This window comes from Paroedura picta, chromosome 5 (assembly GCF_049243985.1).
Source record: "Paroedura picta isolate Pp20150507F chromosome 5, Ppicta_v3.0, whole genome shotgun sequence".
NCBI classification, from domain to species: Eukaryota; Metazoa; Chordata; class Lepidosauria; order Squamata; family Gekkonidae; genus Paroedura; species Paroedura picta.
In genome coordinates, this window is record NC_135373.1 from 48,289,675 (window position 1) to 48,311,419 (window position 21,745).

The 21,745-nt window shown below is 43.7% G+C and overlaps 2 protein-coding genes across 6 annotated transcripts; one reads left to right on the plus strand and one right to left on the minus strand.

The window, feature by feature from the left end:
- The first annotated feature begins 859 nt into the window (after positions 1-859).
- LOC143837689 (ras-related protein Rab-39B-like) lies at positions 860-9,807 on the plus strand. Of its 4 annotated transcripts, XM_077337774.1 has the most exons (4): positions 2,062-2,184; positions 2,337-2,490; positions 4,967-5,194; positions 8,643-9,807. In XM_077337774.1, exons 3-4 carry the CDS (start codon positions 4,974-4,976, stop codon positions 9,064-9,066), a joined length of 645 nt encoding a protein of 214 aa, XP_077193889.1. In that variant the 5' UTR covers positions 2,062-2,184; positions 2,337-2,490; positions 4,967-4,973; the 3' UTR covers positions 9,067-9,807. The 4 variants fall into 4 exon arrangements, with proteins under 4 accessions (XP_077193891.1, XP_077193888.1, XP_077193889.1 ...); XM_077337776.1 differs by lacking the exons at positions 2,062-2,184; positions 2,337-2,490 and adding an exon at positions 860-877; XM_077337773.1 differs by lacking the exon at positions 2,337-2,490 and having other exon boundaries at positions 2,057-2,184.
- A 1,394-nt stretch (positions 9,808-11,201) lies between these two features.
- TAF12 (TATA-box binding protein associated factor 12) lies at positions 11,202-21,725 on the minus strand. Of its 2 annotated transcripts, none has more exons than XM_077337778.1 (6): positions 21,470-21,725; positions 14,831-15,073; positions 14,651-14,728; positions 14,277-14,391; positions 13,238-13,326; positions 11,202-12,816 (listed from the first exon to the last, which is right to left on the minus strand). In XM_077337778.1, exons 2-6 carry the CDS (start codon positions 14,987-14,989, stop codon positions 12,781-12,783), a joined length of 477 nt encoding a protein of 158 aa, XP_077193893.1. In that variant the 5' UTR covers positions 14,990-15,073; positions 21,470-21,725; the 3' UTR covers positions 11,202-12,780. The 2 variants fall into 2 exon arrangements, with proteins under 2 accessions (XP_077193893.1, XP_077193892.1); XM_077337777.1 differs by lacking the exon at positions 21,470-21,725 and adding an exon at positions 18,635-18,727.
- Between the last annotated feature and the right edge of the window lie 20 nt (positions 21,726-21,745).

Sequence of the window (21,745 nt, forward strand, 5' to 3'; positions counted from 1 at the left end):
AGGACTTGCATGGGGCACTTCACTTTCTCATGTATCCCCTTTCCATGCTCTCTCCTCCTGGCAGCTTCCATATCAGACCTCAGAAGCTAATCAGGATCAGCCCTGGCCACAATGAGAATTAAATTGATTATGATTATTGCCCCATCTAATAGTTAAGTGGGTGGTTCATGCCAATTACAAAGTCAGCAAGGCAGGCTCACAAATGATTTTGTGGGAAGGGGGATCTATATACTTTGGAGGCTTATATGAATCGGTCAATCGCTGCAATTAGAACAAAACAGACATTTGGTTTTAACAGAAAACAATTTGATTAAAACAAAACAGCAGAAAATAACTTCAGATGGAAAGCTACAGCAAGCTTCCCCACCCCCACCCCGTCCTGCATTAGACATCTGCCTACACGGCTGGTCATAGGGTGTTTTATTGGTTTTCCCTCCTTCAGTGTGGTTGCAAAATGAGAATGAGTCTTGTTTTTCCTCCATGAGGGTGCTTTACTTTCCCTAGCACTGGAAGTAACAGAAGAAGGGCCAGTTCCTTTTCCTGCAAAGGCCAGAATAAGTTACCCATGCCTTGTGCGGAAAAGGAACTGGCTGTGCTGTGGCTTTCAGACCTTTGCAGGGCCAGGCTTGCAGCCAATTTTAAAGGGCATTTTCCAGACCATTTTTTTGGGTGGCTCCCCAGGGCAGCTTCTCTAAGTGCTGTTTAAATTATACTAATGGGAGTGCCTGTGCAAAGCAGATTGGAGGGGACTGGGGAGGGTGCGTCCGGGACAGAGCGCTTCTGTAACTCGATTAACCCTGGTGGGTTGCCAGTAGCTGCAGTGCCGTGTACCTGTTAACAGCAACAAGAGGAAACAGGAAGCTTCATTTAAGAAAGGGTAAGGATTAATATCTGGGTTCCAAGGATGAGTTCTTAACTAGGCCTCTTGTGCTTGCTTGTTGAATAATTAACAGTTCACCCTTCCAGGCCCTTCTTCCCAGGCCTGTTGTTAACACACTCAATATTACACAGTCTCTACCCTCACCTTTAGTTGCTCCAGCATCTACAAGCCCCACCAGTTACCCTAGGGTTGCCATTTCAGGTTAGAAACTCCATGGAGATTTGTGGGCAAAGCCTAGGGACAACAACCTTTGGAGGGGGAGCTCAGCAGTAATGTTATGCCGTACTGAAGCTGTCATTTTCTCCAGGGGAACTGATCTTTGTAGTCTGGAAATCAGTGGCACTTCTGTGAGAACTCCAGCGCCCCCGCCCCCACCTGGTGGTTGGCATCCATACCTCTCACAAGTCTGTTCCTGGCTGCAGTGCTCCCTCAGCTTTCTTCCCTTTCTCTTCTCCAAGAAAAAGACAACAGGGGCTTTTGGGAGAAATAGTCTCTCACAATTTCCATTATACTTAGAACTACTAACTGCCTGAAGAAGAAAAAGGCCTTTCCTGTTAACAGAGATTAGAGAAGCCAGCCTCCAGATGGGACCAGGGGATCCCCTGGAATTATAGCTCATATCTAGGGTAGGTGCTGTGGCATTGTGCCCCTGTCCTCTCCAGGCTCCATCCCAAAATCTCCAGGAGTTTCTCAACCTAGTTCTGGCAAACCTATCCACCATGCCAGTGACCGGGAAGGACCTGGCAAGTGGCAACCCTGTTAGAGACGTAAAGAAATATTGTTCACCTCCATATCAGTAAAAGCTTCAACCTGCTCATTTTCAAGCATTAAACCTCTATTAAACAAGCAGGACATGTTCCTCAAGGCTGTTGGCAGTCCTCATTCCACTCCAGCTATTTTGTGCTCCCTTTCCCATTTCTGTATTCCTCCACACTTCTGATATCTCATAAATTGCAAAAAGGTAGAAAGCAAATCAGTAATTCCTTTGACCGTCAGCAGTGGTGAGGTCCAAATCAGTGGCCCCTTGCCTGATTTGTGTCTTCTAAGAGCTGGCACTAAGAATGAGGTGTTATAGGTGTCCCAGGAAGTCCCCCTCCCTACATTTTCTTCATTAAGCACCACCAGGCTGGCCTGAGGCCTGTCTGGAGGAAGGAAGGAGGCAATGGTTGCTAGGAAACCACAGAATCCTTTGGCTACCAGGAAGCAGTTGGACAGAGCATTTTACTAGCCTCTAAGTGAATGCTTGATGAAGCACAAATCTGGCCACTTGAAGACAAACACCAGGAGAGCAGCTTCCCACAAAGGTTAGTCAGGAGTATTATTTGGCTTTATCTGCATTCCTAAAGTGTCCATTGTGCTTCGTTCCTTTCTGGCTGAGTTTGGGGAGAAGAAGCAGAAATGTCTGTATTTCTCTATACTTCTAATGGCTCTTGTTATTATGTTTACATTTGTTTAGATTGGGTTGGAACCCAGAGAGCATTTCAGCTGCAAAACTGAGCAGCACTCATGAGGTAATTTTTGAATGAATGTGCTGTGGAGGGCTAGGAGCCTTTTATCCAAGGACTGTCAGCTTGCAGAATACTCTTCATTTTGTCCCATTGATGTGGAAGGTAAAAACCAGCAAGCTGAGGTGACATAGTTGAAGGGCCAAGCAATTAATTTGCCTTACCATCAGACCACTTGTCCCTCTAGCTGAACATTGCCTACCTACATAAAGTGACAGCAGCCCTCCAGAGTCAGGTTCTCTGGAGGTTCTCAGGTTCTCAAGAACCATAACTGGAGATGCCAGGAATTATACTGGAAACTGTTTACAGACAAAACATGTTCTCATACCACAGAACCATGGTGGCCATTCCCTTGTTAAGTTAGTGCAGCACCTGTCCAGGACCTTGGAAAAGAAAGTTTCACCCCCAACATAAGATCTTGTAAGCTGGAGATGCCTGAGACTGAACATGAGACCTGTGCACACACTATGCCATTGAGCCACAAATGTACCATCTCAATCCAGCTGAGATTTCAACATGATCTGAGGAACTTCCCAAGCACTATCTCACCCACCAAATCCAATCAGTATCATCTTCCTAGTCATAAAGCTGAAGCTTGATCTCTTTAGGATTAAAGAGAAAGAAAACACACACACATATACCATCTATCTGTCACATTTCTATCTAGGGTTACCAGGTCCCCCCCTGGCGCCACCAGTGGGGAACGGGTGGGAGAAGGGTGGCCAGATCCAATATGAGAAACTCCTGGATATTTGGGAACAGAGCCTGGGGAAGAGCTTAATGAGGTATAGCCCCATAGACCCTACCCTCCAAAGGAAAATTCCCCTCCAGGGAAAATGATCTCTGAAGCCTGGAGATGAGCTGAAATTCCAGGGGTTCTCAGGTCCCACCTGGAGGCTGGTATCCCTGTTTCTATCTTGCCATTGGATTTGAGTCCAGTATCAGAATAATCACTATACCATGTGTAGTCTGAGGGCCATTTCGCACGGCTTCAAAGTAGCAGAATGGTTGCTATTTGGAAACGCTACTAATTTGCCATAACCCACGACGTCGTAGACAATCTGCAACAATCCTGAAACCAATCAGCAAAAAGCGCTTCGTTGTGGCGCTTTCAGGGGAATCCAGAAAAGTGGATTCACCCTCCGGATAGCGATACACTCCTGCAACCAATCTGCAACAGTAGCGCTAAAGACCTGTGCGTTACCATTGTTGCTGGTTCTTCAAAGTCCCTCCCCCTGGCTCTCTCCTCCAAACTTCCGGCGAAGCGATCGCCATTTTTTTTTCTCCGAGCGAGCGGGGATAAACGCACCGGCGAGCCTCTTTCTGTTTAGAGGCTTCCCTGGCTTCAGTCCTTCACCTTTAGTCACTAAGCACAAACCACTGAAAAGCCCGTTTGCTGAAATAAAGTCCCTTTATTTTTTACAAATAAATTCAGCCGAAAATCGGGCCCGTGAGGGGGGGGGGGTTTATCACTCGAGGCAGCGTGCAAACGATCATACAATCAAACGACAGCTCACATTAGGCAGCTGGATGGGTCTCTCCGTAGCAACGAATCTACCTAAATTCGTTGCTATGGGTCGTTTTTTTTTTTTTTAAAACCTTTCTTAAAGGGAAAGGGGCTGTTTGGGAGCATGCTAACGGCTGCCCATTGGCTGCTTGACGGCCAGGGGCGGGACGAGCTTGGCAATAGCGCTTCCTTTCTAGCGATTTCTGCCGAGACCGGAAGCCTGTGGGAAACGCTAAAAAACGCAACTGATTCCACTACAAAGGCAGGTATGCATAACGACGAATTCCACTATTTTAAATGGCGATTTTTCATTCCGCAAACAATTTGCAACAAAGATCCCTGTGCGAAAAGGCCCTGAATGTGTAGTGTACATCATGTATAGTCTATATAAGGTTGCCAGCTCTGGGTTGGGAAATACCTGATAATTTTGGGGGTGGAGCCGGGAGTGGATAGGATTTTGGGCAGCGAAGGACCTCAGTGGAGTATAATGCTATGGAACTCACCCTCCAAAGTGGCCATTTTCTTTAGCAAACTATAATTCCGGAAGATCCCCAGATCCCACCTGGGGACTGGGATCCCTATGTGTAGTGCATGCCATGTATAGCCTCCTCCATGTATAGTCTGAACGTGCTTTGTTAAAAAGGGGAGCTTTCTTCCTTAGAACCTGTGCGACAGAAACCAGCAAGCATTTTTCCAGCCATTCACTCCCAAGGTTACGACTTTCCCACAGGAGGGGAAATGTTGCTGATAGTAAAATGTAGGTGATATGTACTCTGTCTGGCTTTCTCCTTCCATAAACACTCCTCATTTAGGGTGGGGCTGAGCAGGGTGAGTGTGAACCTTCCAGCTGGCCTGGCAGCTGCTTGCCTAAACATGGAATGAAACAGCTCTCAGCCCCCGGGCTATTGCGGAAACCATCCCGGCTGCTTCTCTAACAAGCCCCAACCAGTAAGATCCTACCTCTGCCACAGCTCGCTTTCCATACTTGCTGGGGCTAAGCAATCTTTCTTTTCAGGAGTGGGGGGTGGCTTGTGTTTGACTGGCCGTGAGCCGCTCTGTGTCTTCTTTTCCCAGCTCCCAAATGGCAGCGGATTTGGCCTGGCATTACCAGTTCCGGATTATCATGCTGGGTGACTCCACTGTGGGCAAGTCATCCCTCCTGAAATGCTACACAGAAGGGGTCTTCCTGGAGTCCACCAGCCAAACTGTAGGAGTGGATTTTTATGTTCACTTTTTGGAAATCAAACCTGGCCTGCGCATCAAGCTACAGTTCTGGGATACGGCCGGGCAAGAGCGGTTCAGGTTGGTGTGTGCATGTGCGGTGGGATTAACCAATAGCAACGCAAACCTCAGAGATGTCATGTGATTATTCTTCTCTTGGCCGTAAGATTATGTATTTCTTATATTTCTATCCTTCCTTCCTGTCCAATGGGCACTTGAAGTATCTTCCATTATTCTTCTCCACGTTAGAGTTGCCATCTTCAGACGGGGATAAACTTGGATATTTGCGGGGATGGAGTCTGCAAAGGGTGGGGTTTGGGAAGGGGAGGGACTTCAGGATTTTTTAAAAAATTCTTCTATTTTTATACTGTCCCTCTTGAATAAGTCATCTTGGGGTGGTAAAACATTTAGTCCATAGACATCAGTGACATGAGGCAAAAACAGTACAATATATTAAACAAAATTAAACAAAAACATTAAACAAAATTATCAAAACAGTTTAAAATTATTGCTAAATGTCAGCAACCGATTGTTGTCAAATTCTGGTCTCCAAAAGGTGAGGGGGAGAAGTGGAAGAGAGGGAGGCCCAGCCAGATGTATTAGATGTATTTCTGCTGGCCTCAACTGTAAGCTTGGTGGAAGAGCTCTATCTTGCAGGTTTAATAGTCCACCTTTGAAGCAGCCATTTTCTTCAGGGGAACTGATCTCTGGGGGAGGTTGGCATCCCACGTTCAAATCTACCCTGTGAGGTGAGTTAGTATGTGAGAGATGTGACAGGCCTAAGGTTATCCACAAGCTTCCATGGCAGAGCTGGGATTTTAACCTGATTCTTCCAGGTTCTTGTCTGACACAATGTCTATGGGTAGCAATGCTTCAAATGACATTCCAGACCAGAATATTCTTCTGCTAAAAAACAAAGCACTGTTCTCCCTCTGCCTCTTACTTTAAAAAACATAGGCGCGTCCTAAAACATTATTTGCGGTGACTTCCACTGGCAATCTAAGGTGGCAAAGTACCTCAGGTTTTGTCAGCTCATTTTATTTCTCCTGAACACAGGGAATACACTATTAAAGACTGTCCAAGTAAGTCTTAAGGCATTATTCCAGCATGGACACGGTGGATAGGCTAAGCAGGACTGGAAAGTCGATAGATGGATCGGACAATCCTTAAAGATATATTTAGCCAGAAATCTGAGGGGAGACATGATTATAGTAATCAAACACTTAAAGGGCTGTGCCAGGGAAGTGGGCAAAGATTTGTTCTCTGCCACTCTGGAGAAACTAGATTTAACAGGTGTTGCAGGAGGGTAGATTTTAGTTGAACATTAGGGAAAGATCCTGATCAGTACAGGTGGTTTACAGTGGAACTGGTTACCTAGGGAGATAGGTTAGGGTCTCTCATTCCTGGAAGTCTACAGGCAGAGGCTGGACAAGCATTTTGCAGAATGTTCTCTCTCAGAATGTTGATTTCCCATGGCCCTTGAGGAGAAGATTGATAGATGGTCCCCTCCAACTATAGGTCCGCTGGAATTTTATAGAGCTACTTTATACAAAAGTGGCACCATATCTGCTGAGTATACAAGGCCCAAATCAACCTGCCACCCAGTTCAGATGAGCATTCCAAGCACTGCTTCAGGTCCCCCATCTTGGAATAAGGTGAGTGGAGGGTTATAACAGAGACTGAGGTTGGTGCCCTCCCTGCAAAGGTTTGCTAGTTACTCGGTAGCAGATGGTGTTAAAAACATTAATAGGGCCTCTTCTGTTATGGTTTTAATATATGATTACACACAAATCTTTTAAGCAGAAATTATTTTCTATTGTTTATTTGCATGCTAGTAACTATTGCTCTGTTATATTTCATGCTGTTTTTAATCATTAACTAAAACACTTTATTAACTGAGAGCCACTGTGACGTAGTGGTTAGTTTGTCAGATCTGAGAGACCCAAATCTAAATCATGGAAGTTGTCACGGAAGCTTGTTGGGTGACCTTGTCCAGTCATTTCCTCACTTTCAGCCTAATGTTCCTAACAGTGTTGTTGTGATAGTAGAGATTAAAATAATCTACCTCACAAATTTGCTGTGAGGATAAAATAAAGATGAAAATCATGTGAGCTACTTTGGGTCCCCACTGGGGAGAAAGGCCATGAATGAAGCAACTAAATAAAAATATTATTGAACTACTATGCGCTCATTACGTTTGCAAAAAGGAAAACACATATTAGATAAAAGAACTGGAATTAGACAGGGGGATTTGGGCAGAGTTCAATCCACACCAAGCCATGTTCAATGGATATCCTAGATGTTTTGTTTATATGCCATTATGCCAAGAAATCACTCTCCCCCTAAAAGAACAGAGAAATTTTAGTGGAAAATGTGTTTTTTAAATAGAACAGTCTGTTACTGTTATTGTTGTGGCTACCATATTTTAAAAAGCAAAAAAGGGATTTATTTATTATTTATTAATTTTCTTACCCACCTCTCTCGGGGCACCGACTTGTGGCAGGTCACAACATATAAAACCTCACATTAATTTTAAAAACCTATTAAACATTACAAAAAAACAGGATAACAAAACAGAATCAGAGTCCAGTGGCACCTTTAAGAACAACAAAGATTTATTCAAGGTGTGAGCTTTTGAGTGTATAGTAGAAATGTATTATAAAATTTAAAAGGCTTAGGCTTCAAGCCTATTGCTAAAATAGTGGGGGGGAGGGTGAATTTTTAAATAACTAGCTTCTCGAAGAGCCCAACTTAATTGCCAAGCTGATATACATTTATTGTCAACAGAGACACTGGCAGGTTGTAAATTGTAAATTGCAACAGAATATTCTACTTCAAACTGCCTACTCCCTAAGTGTGTTTACTAAAAAACCAGGCTTCTTTTATACATGCATACCACCACCCTAGAAGAGTAACTGTTCATAATGTATACCAAAAAGAAAAAAAAATAGTATAGCCCCTCAAAACAAATAAATCAGGTATCTAAAAACATTTAAGCTAAAGCCTTTGGAGTTTTCTTGCCATTCTCTGATCCACAAGCTTGCTCAGGTGGATAACCGAGAAAGGAAATCACTAAGCTTAAAAGCAGCATAGAAGTTACATAACTAGAGAGGTTTAGCTGACCAGTCCAGTCACCCAAATGATTTCATGAGAGGTCGGCCACTTAGCTGACTTTGGACTGGTCAGCTAAACCTCTCTCTAAAGGCTCCTGTAAAAACTAAGCAAGCAGGTAGAACCTGATATAGTACTGCGGTTGATTCCCAGGAGACCAAGGTCACAGGATGCCACTTAGGTTGGGATGATAGCAGTATGAAGGAGTTTTAGCCTTTCTTGCTGTGCTGCTACCCAAAGAGGAAACAGTTCAGGGAAGGAGATATCTAGTTCTTTGTGGATGACTCTAGTGAATAGCAGTAAACCTTTCATCCAGCTCCTTAAAGGAATAGAATAAAAATTGGATACAAAATGACTTCTTAGAGATCCAATGGAGAATGGGAGATCCTTAACCTGGTGTACTTTTCTTGTGATGTAGATCTGTGACTCGTTCATATTACCGCAACTCAGCAGGTGGAATGCTGATGTTTGACTTGACCAACCGAGTATCTTTCGAGAGCATCAAAAAGTGGCACCAGGAAGTGATGGAGACCGTCAAGCCTTGTCATGTGGTCTTTGTGCTGGTTGGCCACAAGAGCGACCTGGAGGCTGAACGTAAAGTCGGGCAAAAAGAGGCTGAGAAACTGGCATCTTCACTGGGAGCAAAGTACATAGAAACATCAGCTAAGACCAGCCAGAACGTGGAGGTGGCTTTTCAGACATTAACCTCAGGGATCTATGAAGCACTGGAAAGTGGGAAGATGAGACCAAACGAGCAATGGGACGGAGTGAAATGCAAGTTACCACCTGAGGCACAGCCTAAGGTACAGGAAGAGAGGAGAAAGCAGAAATGCTCATGCTAGCAATATATACGTACCTCTCAGAAACACGAGCTACCTAAGACTGTCTTAGTGCCACCCATTTCTACTAAAACCAATGGCGGTGGCTTATTGGATAATGTCTGTCCTCATTTCTTACCAGTCCCCCAGAACAGCACACAGATCTGATGCGCTTTTAGGTGTGCCTGCAGGGTGCATCGTTTTACTGCTAGGCCTACCACACACTTCTGGAAGGGTGCAATATCTGCTTCTGAGCCACTCCGTGTAGTGCTTTCCTTTACCTGTGTCAAGACTTTCTTCCTTGCTAAGCAGGCATCTGGGTTGAAACGTGTGAAGTGAACCTGTTATAGGCATCTACACTCACCATCCCCCAAAGACCACCAGCTAAATTTTGGCATATCCCCTTTGCTGCCACATTATAACACACCCAACTACCCTGCATTTAACTCCAGGTCAGCAGGCAGTACAACTAATAGCTAAGTCTTTGGCTGTGCATTGTACCCAAGCAGGATCCTTCCAAGTCTCTTGCTTGCTGTTAAAGATTTGAGATTAGACTATTATCCATGCCCTAGAAATCATCATAGCTTTATAAAGACAACCCGCAGATAAAGGTCAATATCATTTCACTGTTCTATCTCTGCTTTTGCTGTTTTAAGGAAGAGATGTTTATTGTTAAACAGGGTACGGACAAGGATTGTCACACAGCACCGCAAAACCAAGGGCATTTGGGCATTTCCAGCTGAGTTGGCAATAAAAATCTTAACCGCTGCATAAACAAGTGACAATGAGAAGCATTGATTCCTGTATTTTGGATATGGCTCATCTGAATAGCTGTTCTCAAAGCAAAACCATTAGAACTGCAGGCTTGCACCTGCCTAGTTGTTAGAAGCGATCTCCCCTTGCCAGTTATGTGAATTGCTGTGCTGCTTGAAATCCCATTAAGCAAACACCCTTAATATATTTTCAGCCCTGGCAATGTGAAAACAGGAAACAGCCATCTTTTAGCATATACTAGATCAGGGGTAGTCAAACTGTGGCCCTCCAGATGTCCATGGACTACAATTCCCAGAAGCCCCTGCCAGCATTTGCTGGCAGGGGCTCCTGGGAATTGTAGTCCATGGACATCTGGAGGGCCGCAGTTTGACTACCCCTGTACTAGATTATAATAAACAGGGATGATTCTTCCCTGTTTTCCCTTTCCCACAGCAGTCCTGTTTCTCCCCTGGAAAGATCTGTGGGGACCCTGGGGCCCATGTGGCAAAAGGGCTGGAGGGATCCTCAACAGGGAGGGAGATTTGGACTGAATCTCCCCCACTCTGCAGCCCTCCACAGGGCACATCCCATGTGCAATGCTGGCAGTTGGCTGAACGCAGTCCACTGTAGCTTTTTCAAATCAACACTGCAAGGGGGGGGGGGGAATGGGGACTCAGCACAGCTATCTATTGAGTAGAACTGGCAGTTCTGAAGCCACGATTACAAGCCTAAGGGCAAACACCTGGAAGTCAGCACCACTGGATACCTGCGTAACTATAAGTTCAGGTTACATGACACAATTTAGGCTGTGTACACATGCTTTTTAAAACAAACAAAAAAACAACAACAACAAACTGTATTCTACAATCTGTCTAAATTGTGTCCCTCTACAATGTATGCAGCTTGCGGGGAATATCTCACACACTATGGAAGACATAAAAGACCTGCTAGAAATCCCAGTTTAAGCCAGCTCCAGCATTTTTAGATTTTCAAAGCTTATCTCCATAGTCCCAGGGAGTAAAAATGTATTTTTTTTAAAAAAGAGAATTCAGATACTCAGAATAAGAGCTCTGTATTTGCATATCACAGTTATACTTCCCACAATAAAGGGGGGAGGTAGAGGACTAATTGAGGCAAGTGTGATATTCTAGAACATCATGCCTCCTCCACCCTTTTATGGACTTTAATTACATATTAGAGCCAGTGGAACATATAAGATCTTCTGAAAGATGAAGGGCCCAAGCCATATTGCTGGTTTTCAGAAGACAAAGATATAAAAAAAACTGAATGCATGAACATCATTCTGGAGGGAGGAGTTTGTTTTGCTTTCAAAGGGGGCAAAAACATTTAACACCATTTTAAGTGCACACTACTGCTCGCAAATAACTATTTCACACACAACAGGATTGTACTAGTCCATAGCCTTTACTTCAAAGCATTGCCAGAGACAGCCACGTGGTGGAATTACTACACAAGTACACTAAAGCAGATCTCCTTCAGGGAAAGCCAGGTTAAATAAGAAAACTGAAAACACAAAAACCCCAGTGTCCCATCTGGATAAGGGAAATTTCATTGCCTTGCTGATTTGTCACCAGAGTCATGGCGCTAACTAGAACAGAACAGGTGGGCCTCAGACTAGTACTATGAGTAAGGATGAGAGTTTTGCCAGCTTCCTAAAGTATTTGGCCTATATGGGCTTAGAAAAGAGAGGGACACCTCTGTACACTGCCATAATACCTGTCATTCACCACACCATGGGGAGACACAGACAGTTCATGCTGGAGGCACACAGGGCAAGAGATAGCTGTGTAACCTTCCCATGTGATTGTGCATTTAAGTGTAGGTAATTGTAGGAAGATTTAAAAAGTAATCTGGATAAATATGGAGGTAAAGGATTGACAAGACTGCTTCTGCAAACATGACCCAGACTTCTAAAACAAGAGCATGTAAGGAGCCTGAGGGTGGGGGGAACAGTTCACTCACACAGGCACATTCACAGCTGGTTATGCTATAAAGGGACAGCACTGCAGGCTTGTGGGCACTGACGTCAACTTCTTGTTCACACATTAAATGGGGTCCTGAGAAGGCATTGTGGCTGACTAAGCCTTTTTTTTTCTTTTTTTTACACACCTGAGTGTGTTCTGATTTGAGATCAAACACTGAAGGAGAGGCTGGTGGACCCTTTGAAACTGTTCCCCACCCTGTTGGAGGAGAGATTAACAAGCCATAGAGAGTGTAGATACAGCACAGCCTTGATATCTTCCATTTATTAGCCAGTAACCAGAATCTGCTGATTAACACTGCGTGTGCTGGGTACTGAACAATCATCCTAGGAGAACCTTTTGCTCCGGGCCTCACTGTTAAGTGGCTCCTTTGAGAGCCAAGCAGCTGCATTCCAAGAGAAATAAAAATAAGAACTCAACATCTTTCTTGCTTGATGTTGAGCCTCAAAATAAGCTTGTTTTGAAGAGGGTTTTTTTTTTTTTTAAAGACAGACCGAAGCTCTTGCTCCAGCCTTCTTGCCCTCAGTAATGTGTTTTTCATAACTGGTGCCATGACCTGGTTTTAGGTGCATAATTTCTTTACTAAAGAAACAAATCCAAACACTGACATTACAAAGAGTTGAAGGAAACAAAAACATCTACAGCTGCTTCTAACACTGTTCCTCAAAATACCAAGGTACTCTGTCCCTTGGACAATCCCAGACACCATAAATCACCGCTGGAGTCAGAAAAAATGTTGGTGTTTCAAGAGATACACTGTGTTCTTTGGGGGAGAGAGACCAGGGAGGGGGAAAGGCGGGCAAGGGCTAATGCTTTTGGCAGATCTCCCCTCCAAGTCAGATATTGCAGCACCATTAAATAGATGCCTCTTGATAAAGCATAAACCATCCAACAGATGGCATAGAGATGTCACAGTTTAGAGGCAGATTCCTTTTTCCCAGTCCCAGAAAAGCCATTTTTATCTCCTCGCCTTTCCCAGGCATTATTTCTTGGTTGTTTTGCGGATCAATGCCATCCTCTGTAAAGAGAAGAACAAGAGCATGAGTCAGGAACATGGAGTCTCAGCAAAATGCTAGATTAATGGGATCTAGGCCAATTCTTCCGGAGGCTTCATCATAACAGTACTCAGATGCCTCCAAGACCCCCAAATCTTACTGGTCACCATTGATGCGGCTGAGCTGAAATAGGATGCCAGTTAAATGGGCAGGCAAGGTATTAGTCTCTACCTTGCATTGGTGCTGGCAGAAGGCCCACACCATTCAATTGTACCTTTGGATTTCTGAACACACTGGGGGTGCTTCCCCCCTCTCACCAGAATGGCCTGCAAGCCACAATCTTCTGGCACTCACATGCCTGAACCAAGCAGAGACTTCTGCCTGAAGTTTCAGAGTGCATCTTCTTTAGGTTATACGGTGAGTCCTTAGACAGTGGGTCCTTACCTGTTTATGAGCTTCAGTAGTGCAGGCTTTTTTATATGGCCTAATTTCTTCGGAACCAAAACCTGGGATCCACATATTCCACTGGCGCTCTATAGGAAAGCAAAGGTGGGAGACGAGGCAGTAAGTAGGCACACAGGAAGTAGGTAAGACCAACATCCCTTGTTCCCTATTTAGGAAGTAAAAAGCCTAAAGCACCACCTGCTGTCCGGGTTGTAAGCACTACATAGTGAGAAGCAGAAATAAAACAGTTGCTTTGACAGGAATTGGATTCTCTCTATTTTAATTCATTGCTTTTTCACAGGATCTGAGTGGTCCCTGTAAGACAGATGCTACCATCTCAAAGATCTGGACTGGAGGTTGGACAGCAAATGTATTCCACCCATGGGTGCAAGGAAGGTGAACTAGGGGGTCTCCTTTGAAACATTATAACAGTTATGCGGGAGCCACATTGCTGTAACTCAACCCCATAGTGCTGCTGGAAATAACTGGAACCACATGGGAAGGAGAAATCACACAAGTCCTTCCCACCAGCATGGCATCCACTTTTCAGCAGAGCAACAGCAAGGTGGGAAAGATCTTACAGGTTAAAGAAACAATTCATTTCTGCCTTCCAATGGGGAAATTTGGGAATAATCAAAGTGTGCCTTCATGCTCAAGCTGTTCAAGTCTATGAACTCTCCCACAACATCTCCTTAGGCTCTGTTCCCTAGACTCTGGATTTTGTCTCCTCTATGATGCGAAAGGCCACTGCTCCCCTTTTCACCATCTTTGAAGGAGCCATGTATGTATGACAGTTGTCACACACAGAGTCAATTCTTCCTCATGGCCGCCACCACTACAGTTCCCATTTGCAAGCAATGACTTGCTGCATACATCAGACTATTTTGTCCATCCTGTCTTATAAACAGGAAAGGAAGTCTGCAGCAATCTGGAGACACAGCCAGATTAATCAGAGGCACAAAATGCTCGCCATGGAGTGAGAGGGGCCCAAGGGAGTGACACAAAGCCATAATTTCTGCCCTGGCCAGGAGAAGCTTACCAAGATGCAACTGGACATCTTTCACTTCCAGGGTGTTGGATTTGCGGTGCCGTGCAAGCTGGCAGGCTGCTGTCACCACGCTTTCAATGAAGTCATCAGCAATCTGCAGCAGCATCTGTCAAAAACAGAGGACAAAAGAACCCAGGTGTGTTCAGTGGTGGGTTGACATCTCAGTTTCAGAAGTTTCTCACTTTCCCAATAAATTAAGCTGGTTAATTTTCCACCAACTGATACTGCTAATGTGCTTGATGGCCTTATCACCTGATCAACACATACAAAATGAATGGTCCAGCCCCGTAAAGGAATAATTTGAGTGTGTACCAAAGAACCGTGTGACTTCTCCTTACTGGCCTCCTACTTTAACAAAGACCTACCTCCTCTACATCTTCATCCAACTGCTCATTTGGATCCACTTCCCGGACCAGATCCTGCAGTTTCTTCTTGGTTAAGATCTTGGGGGGGGGGGGAGATGTGAAGAGAAATCAAACATTAGCTCAACTTTTTAAATTATCCCCCCCACTCATACATTTTCCCAGTACCCAAAACAAAATTACCTGGCTGCTTTCAGGGCTGAGACGTCCCCCGCTGCTAGGAGTTCCAGGCATCTTTGCCACAGTGGTATTATTTGCCATGGAGCTATGTGGGGGAGTACTAGCAGGTTCTGGCTTGATTGAGGAAAAATTGATCAAGGTAGACGGACCAAACTGGTTCATAATCTGCTGGGCTTTAGCCTTCAGATCATAGAGTTTGTCAAGATCTTGCTTCTTCTTGGGAGTGTGAGGGCCTAAACCAATCAGCTGGAGAAAAAACAGAAGCCCATTGTTAAAAACAATGAAAGTGAATTAGAAGGTAGAGGTGGTGTAAAGATAGCCTTTTAAAAGCTATTCCTAAGAGGCAGGATTCCAGATGTTTCAAACTGATGAAATCTTTGGATACCCATTTAGAGAAATAAGCTTCCACTAATCACTGGGGGGGGGGGAAACAACTCACTACATCACATTTAGTTATCCACTTTATAAAAAAGGTAGGGAGAAGTTTTTGTAAGACCTCCCTCCTAGAATTAACACTAACCCAGTATGCAAACCATCAATTTGGAAGCCTGAGTATTGTTATTCCTCCTATGAATCCAAGTAGTTTATTCTTAACCTTTCATACCAGCCATTCAAGGCAGCCCCTCCTCCCAATATTTGCCAGGCCCAAAAGCAAATGTGAGCTGTTAGTTGATCTTTAGCCGGGCCCTGAAACATGGGGACTCCTGCCCCACCTGAAGTTCTGAGAGAAGAGAATATAAAGTTTCCCAAGGCACAGCTCTAGCGACAGCTGGACATCACTAATTGTGCTATTCATTTGTTTCAAACTGAATGCTTAGCCATCTTACAGTTTGGCATTGTTCACACAGAAAACATATCACTGTAAAACTGCATTTTCAATTAAATCAGTGTACTCATTTCACTTCATTTTAAATCATGTCTATGATCTCTCAGTTCAGTCACATCTGCCTAGTGTACAGTGTAGTGTATCTTCTCAAACCTCACATAATGCATGAATCCTTTGGTCTCTCTATATTAGTGGTCCCCAATCTTTTTCAGGCTGGGGACCAGTGGCAGCAGGGAGGGCGATTACATGTGCATTGCGCGTGCGCGGCCCTGCTTCCCTCTACTCCCCCCCCCCCACAGTAAGAAGCTTGCCGGGCCGCCTGGGAAGTTTCTTACTGGGGGGGCAGGGAGAGGGAGCCGCGGCCCAGTGCCAGGGCCTTCGCGGTTGGGGACCACTGCTCTATATGGAAGTTATCCTCTATGAACAGAGGAACACCCGAGGCTCTGGATGAGCACTAACATGTTCCATGATTCCCAACATACAATTTCTGGAGAACATCCCCTGATTCAGTGTTCCACAGCACCATGACTCTGGGTGATGCCTTGGGCTCCCCTCGGTTTTGCTTAAGAATGGCCCTGCTCACATTAATTCCAACAATAGTTCAGAATTCAGAGGGGTCTTTCTCAAGAGCTATCCCATCCAGTTTAGAATGCCAGCATCTTGTATGTGCCAGCGGTTCAGACCATCAAGTTCAAATCTGTAATCAAATCAGTTACCCAAATTACAAAAAGGCTGAGTTCAGACTCACCAAAACATGTGCTTTGCGACCTTCCCTTTTAATTCCCTTTTGTCTTCATGATTATCAACAAACCAATCTGTCATTTAAAGTGTCCTAGGCAAACCATGTTTCTCCACAATTATGATTTGCCTTGAGGGTTCACATCAGCCAGACCCTGACAGATTTCTTTGACATGGGGAGCCAGCACAAAAATGTAGAACCCAGGCTCATTTTTCAGCCTTCAGGGTTTCAAATTTTAATGACCAAATTCATTTAACTATTGTTATCACTGCTTCTTTACTGTTTCTTGTGACTTTATTGAAACGATACCAAAAGTGTTGTGGCATATTAATAATTAAATACAAGAATAACCCTGGTGAGCATCATTACTACAAAAAGTTGACCTCTAAGACTAGTCTAACCTGACCTCAATTTCTCATAATTCTATCATTGGTTTTAAAAGCTTCACATAATAGCAGGAACTAAAGCACAGAGCAAGGGGAGAACATCTAATTTTGATGCTCATGTAGCATCAAACTATGGTTTTGAGTTGTATTTGAGAGTGTTAGAGGTGAACACTACTCGTGAGCAACATGTACTTTTTTCTAATATGCTATGCTATCTTATTCTGCACAGCACCTTTCCTTACAACTTTCACCTTACTATCATAAAAACATGCAAACATATACTAGCCCAACAGCAAGGCTATTAACTTGAAACATCCCCCACCCCCAATCATCTACTTCATTTAATCGTTTAAATAAAACAGAACACATTTTGTGTTAGTACTAAGCCACACAAAGAACCATACTTAGCAATTTCAATCCATGTTATAATCATGCACCATTCTGTTCAACATATTTTGGCAGAGAAGTCCATGCAGTGGCAGAAAACCCTGTCCCAGAACGATCACCACTTTCAAACAAAGACAAATTTTTAATCTTATAGAAAAACCTGTGAAAAATGGTCTGCCCAAAATCTAAAGGAACAGGCACTGAGTAAGGGAATACTGAGTGGAGGTCAGAATCAGGTTCAAGTTGAGGAATATCAGGGTTCCATTTCCTGCTCTATCAATGAATAAACTTCCACCATGAGCTATCACCAATTAACAGCTGCTTCAGGAGAATACTCAGGTATTCAGGAGAGTACTCAGCCACCACACCCTTTAGCTTACTCTCCTGGAGGTTAATATACACTAGCAATAATTGTTTCTATAAATAGCTGGCAGGTATAAAGTATGAGTATCATCTAATGCATGCCACATGAAAGGCATAGCTTCATTCAATACCAACTAAAGTCAATCACCAAAGCTGGATCTTCTATTGTCCCAATTGTTGCCCCTTCCCATCTTCCTTTCTTCTGCTGCTTCTAATCTTGTTGACCCTTTTTGTTGTGCTTTCTTCTACTAATCAGTTTTCTATTGTGGCTCCTGCTCCTGAATTCCTCTGCATCATTTCTGCCCCTTTCCCACTTTCAGAAGTGACACTTTGAAAGAACTTTTTAATAAAATGAACCTTTCTCCTCTATCTCATAGCTTAGCTTCCCTCATCCTCCCCAATAACCTCAGATATAACACAGCAGAAGGTTTTGACTATTAGGTATATATCATTATTTTATTATGCATATTATTTCATATTTCTAGCTATCTTCATAAGCCACACAGAACTAGTTGCATTTGAGAAGCAAGACAGAAAAAAAATCAGATAAGCAAATATTAGGAAAAAAGACCATGTATCGTTACTAGGCAGGGGATATTGTTACCCGCCACAAGCCGCAAGGGAGTGGTGGGATATAAATATAAAAATAAAAATAATAATAATAATGTGTATACAGTGCCCCATTCTGGATTATCATCAAGTCATGTGAAGGAATGCATTACTTTCCCCATGGGCAAGGGCCAACTGTAAAAAGTTCAATATCTTGTTATATCTCAACAGAACAAAATTATAAAAAGGCAAGACTTTGACATTTTCCAAAAAAGAAAGCAATAACTAAGTAGTCTACACAGGCCCATTCTAGAATTTAGCACTTGCCAGTTCATGCCTTAAATTAAGTAGAATGTATTTGTGAACATGGGCCAAATGACACTGACAAGTATTTTTGAAACTTACTGGGAAAGGCAAGAGATTCTTGCAGAATTTCATTTACCATAATCACACTTCAACCTTGGCATACAACCAAATTGAACAAGGTAACACCGCTTGGCAGTTTCTCACCACAATGCTAGCATGCCATATCATGGGGAGCAAGCTAACTTACTTACAGCTATTTGAGTATCTAGATCTTTAATTACATCAGAAACTGCTGTAGGACCAGTGAAGGGAGAGGCCATTTTCAAAGGGAAAAAATTCCTGCAAATAAACAGTCAGCGTTAACCTACAGACCTTTCCTGTTGCAAATGCTTATAATTCCCACATGTACTAAAAGTTGTCACACAGGACAGAAGTTCTGAGGGATGTCCCATATACCTATAAATTAAATTGTGCCCGAAAGGCCACACATGCACCTTACTCCTTTCTCGCCACTCCCATTACAAGGAACATAATGCAGTTTGAGCCCTTTAGTACCTTTAAGACCAAAGAAGCTTTATTCAAGGTATGAGCCTCTGTGTGCAAATACACTTCTTCTGATACAGAAAAGTATGTATAGGTTATATATACATCTGAAGTATACATTCACATGAAAGCTTAGACCTTGAATAAAACTTTTGTTGATCTTCAAGATGCCACTGGACTCCAACTTTGTTCTGCTGCTTCAAACCAGCACAGCGACCCACCCAAATCTGAGGAGCATAATAACCACATTGATCTATGATATGAATGCAACCACACAGTTTAATGAGAGCTCATTTTCCATCCACAAACTGGGGACTCTAAACTGAGAGAAAAGCAGCTCAAGTTAACCATGAACACAAATTACGGTGCGTGGGTGAACCAGAACGGGTCTTAAACTATTCACTGTGAAATATCCTTAAAAAAGGGTGGATCATAAGCACAAGCCAGGTTCATGAATTTAAACATGGGTAAATTGAACGTCAATACAGCCACTGTTACTTCTTTACTTCAAACGGAATATATTACGGGGGGAAATACCTAAATCTGATTCTTGGAACATTAGTTACAGTGCCATTGATCTAAACTACCATGGTAAAATTGTGTATTGGTTCAGTGAGCAACTAGAACCCTGCAATATAATCCAATCCACCTGCTACTCATGAATCATGTTGATCACAAACATTTTTGTGGTTTGTTCTGCCTCCTATAGCAACAATTTTCTGTGTCAGAATTCAACAGGCTCAAAAAGGTTGGAGACCCCCCGAAGTAAACAAGGTCAATGTATATGCAAGCAAGCTTGTCTTGTAGTGCTGTTGAAAAGGGACACTTAGGCTTCTGTTGGAGACCTACTGGTAGGATTATATCACCCTCCTCTGAGCAAGAATACTGACTTAATTTACATAGTCCATATATATATGCACCACTGTCCAGTGCCATTTGATGCACATTGACAAGGCCTGTAAAAACAGGTGTCAAACTAATCTTTGTCCTCTACCTTTCCCCTCACACATTTTTGTCTTTTAAAATCTTTAAACCATTTCTAAACTTCATCTTGCAGTCTATTTTCAACCAATGTGATCCCTCCAGGATGTCAGTCCCTTGAAAAGCTGGCTAAATATAAAAATAACACAAGCGATCCCACATGCTATTGAATTACATGCCTGGGGTTGGGGGATGGACAAACTAGAACACTCAGGAACTTAGAGAAGTTCCTCTCTGTCAAACAAACAATTTCTGTTTCCCAAAATGACAACTTAAATTGCAAAATATATACAGTTATTCATTTAGTGGTTTGCTATCCCACCCTTTCTTCAAAAAGTTTCTCCCCACCAACCATATTATTTACGCAACACTGTTGTGAATTAGGTTAGTGGTAGACTAAGAATTGGTGAACAGCTAATGATCAACACAGTAGGTTTCAGAGCCGAATGGGGATGTGAATCCAGGTCTCACCAGTCCTACACAATGCTGTACTGATTGGTATCAGGTAAGTAGTTATGTTAACCTGTAGTGGTAGAACAAAACAAGATTCCAATAATACCTTAAAAACAAACAAGATTTTCCAAGATATAAGCTTTCATAAACTGACATGAACAGCTCAGGCTGGCCCAAACTTATCAGATCTCAGAAACTATGGCCTGCCCTGGTTAGCATGTGGAAATACAGAATTGCTAAGCAGAGGTAGCCAATGGCAAACCACCTATAAACATCTCTTGCCTTTAAAATTCTACAAATGGATGTGGATCCATTTATTTATTTATTTATTATATTTATATACTGCCCTCCCCGGAGGCCCAGGACGGTTAACATTGAACTTATGAACCATACATGAAACAATCTGCACTAATAATCATACAATATTAACAACAGTGGTTGTAACAATTAAATAGTACAACAAATAAAGTTGTAACAGCAAACAATACAATATAACAACACCACAAAGGTTTTATGAGAAGTGTTGCCAAGAGGGTCCAGCTAGAATCAGCATGCAAAAGTACATAAATTAATTTGATTGCAGGAAGGTACACATATTACTTACAAGTGCTAAAAACTGGGATCTGCAATGAGATAAGAATATTATATCCCTACTCAACCCTTACTGGGGGGGGGGGGTGTCTATTGTCCTGCACCACATTCTCTGTATTTTAACTCAAAGTGGTCATTCTTAAGAACACCCCTCCCACCTTCTGACCTTCTCCTTTGCATTTGGCAAACTGAGCGTTGAATCACAAAAGCTTACATCCTGGAAAACACTGTTGGTCCTGAAAGTGCTAACTTCTTTAAGAAATAAACGACAGAAAGGGACTCACAGTTGAATTGGCTAGGTCCAACAGGCGGCTGTGAGTCCCTTTCGGCTACAGAGGAGCTGGAGAGCAACCTGAACAGGCGCGGGAAGAACCAGGGAGGTCGCGCGGGGGGCGCGTTTGGAGAGAAAGCGCTTGGGGCAAGAAAGGAGGTCAGCGGGCATACGAGGCCATCACGGCCCCTCTCCAAAACGACCATTCCCTTCGGGAAAGCTGCACCCCCGTCCCTCCAGGCCCTACCTGGCAGCTGGCAACTCCACGCCGACGGCTTCTGGGCGACCCGCAAAGCAGGCGGGCGCCTCGGACTGCCCCCTAGCCCTTGGCGAGCCCTTGCAGCCCGAGCCCCGGCAGTCTCCGGCGCCGTTCCGTGAGCCCCGCGCACGCCCCGCCGGCCATCTAGCTCGCCATCTCCGCCTCCTGCGGCTGCCGCTTCCCGCTCCTCCAGGAGTCGCCCAGGCACAACACTTCCGGGATCACGACCCGAACCGCCGCGCCTCGGAACTTAAGGCAGACCGC

What these genes read in the sequence shown, in the direction of transcription:
- TAF12 (XM_077337777.1), bottom strand. Translation starts at nt 18,703, where the DNA reads ATGGCCTCTCCCTTCACTGGTCCTACAGCAGTTTCTGATGTAATTAAA. An exon ending in TCAGCCCTGAAAGCAGCCAG is followed by an intron (nt 14,729 to 14,830) that starts GTAATTTTGTTT and finishes CCCCCCCCCAAG; the next exon opens with ATCTTAACCAAGAAGAAACT. An exon ending in TGGATGAAGATGTAGAGGAG is followed by an intron (nt 14,392 to 14,650) that starts GTAGGTCTTTGT and finishes TGTTTTTGACAG; the next exon opens with ATGCTGCTGCAGATTGCTGA.
- LOC143837689 (XM_077337773.1), top strand. Translation starts at nt 2,120, where the DNA reads ATGCTTGATGAAGCACAAATCTGGCCACTTGAAGACAAACACCAGGAG. An exon ending in GAGAGCAGCTTCCCACAAAG is followed by an intron (nt 2,185 to 4,966) that starts GTTAGTCAGGAG and finishes TTCTTTTCCCAG; the next exon opens with CTCCCAAATGGCAGCGGATT. An exon ending in GCCGGGCAAGAGCGGTTCAG is followed by an intron (nt 5,195 to 8,642) that starts GTTGGTGTGTGC and finishes CTTGTGATGTAG; the next exon opens with ATCTGTGACTCGTTCATATT.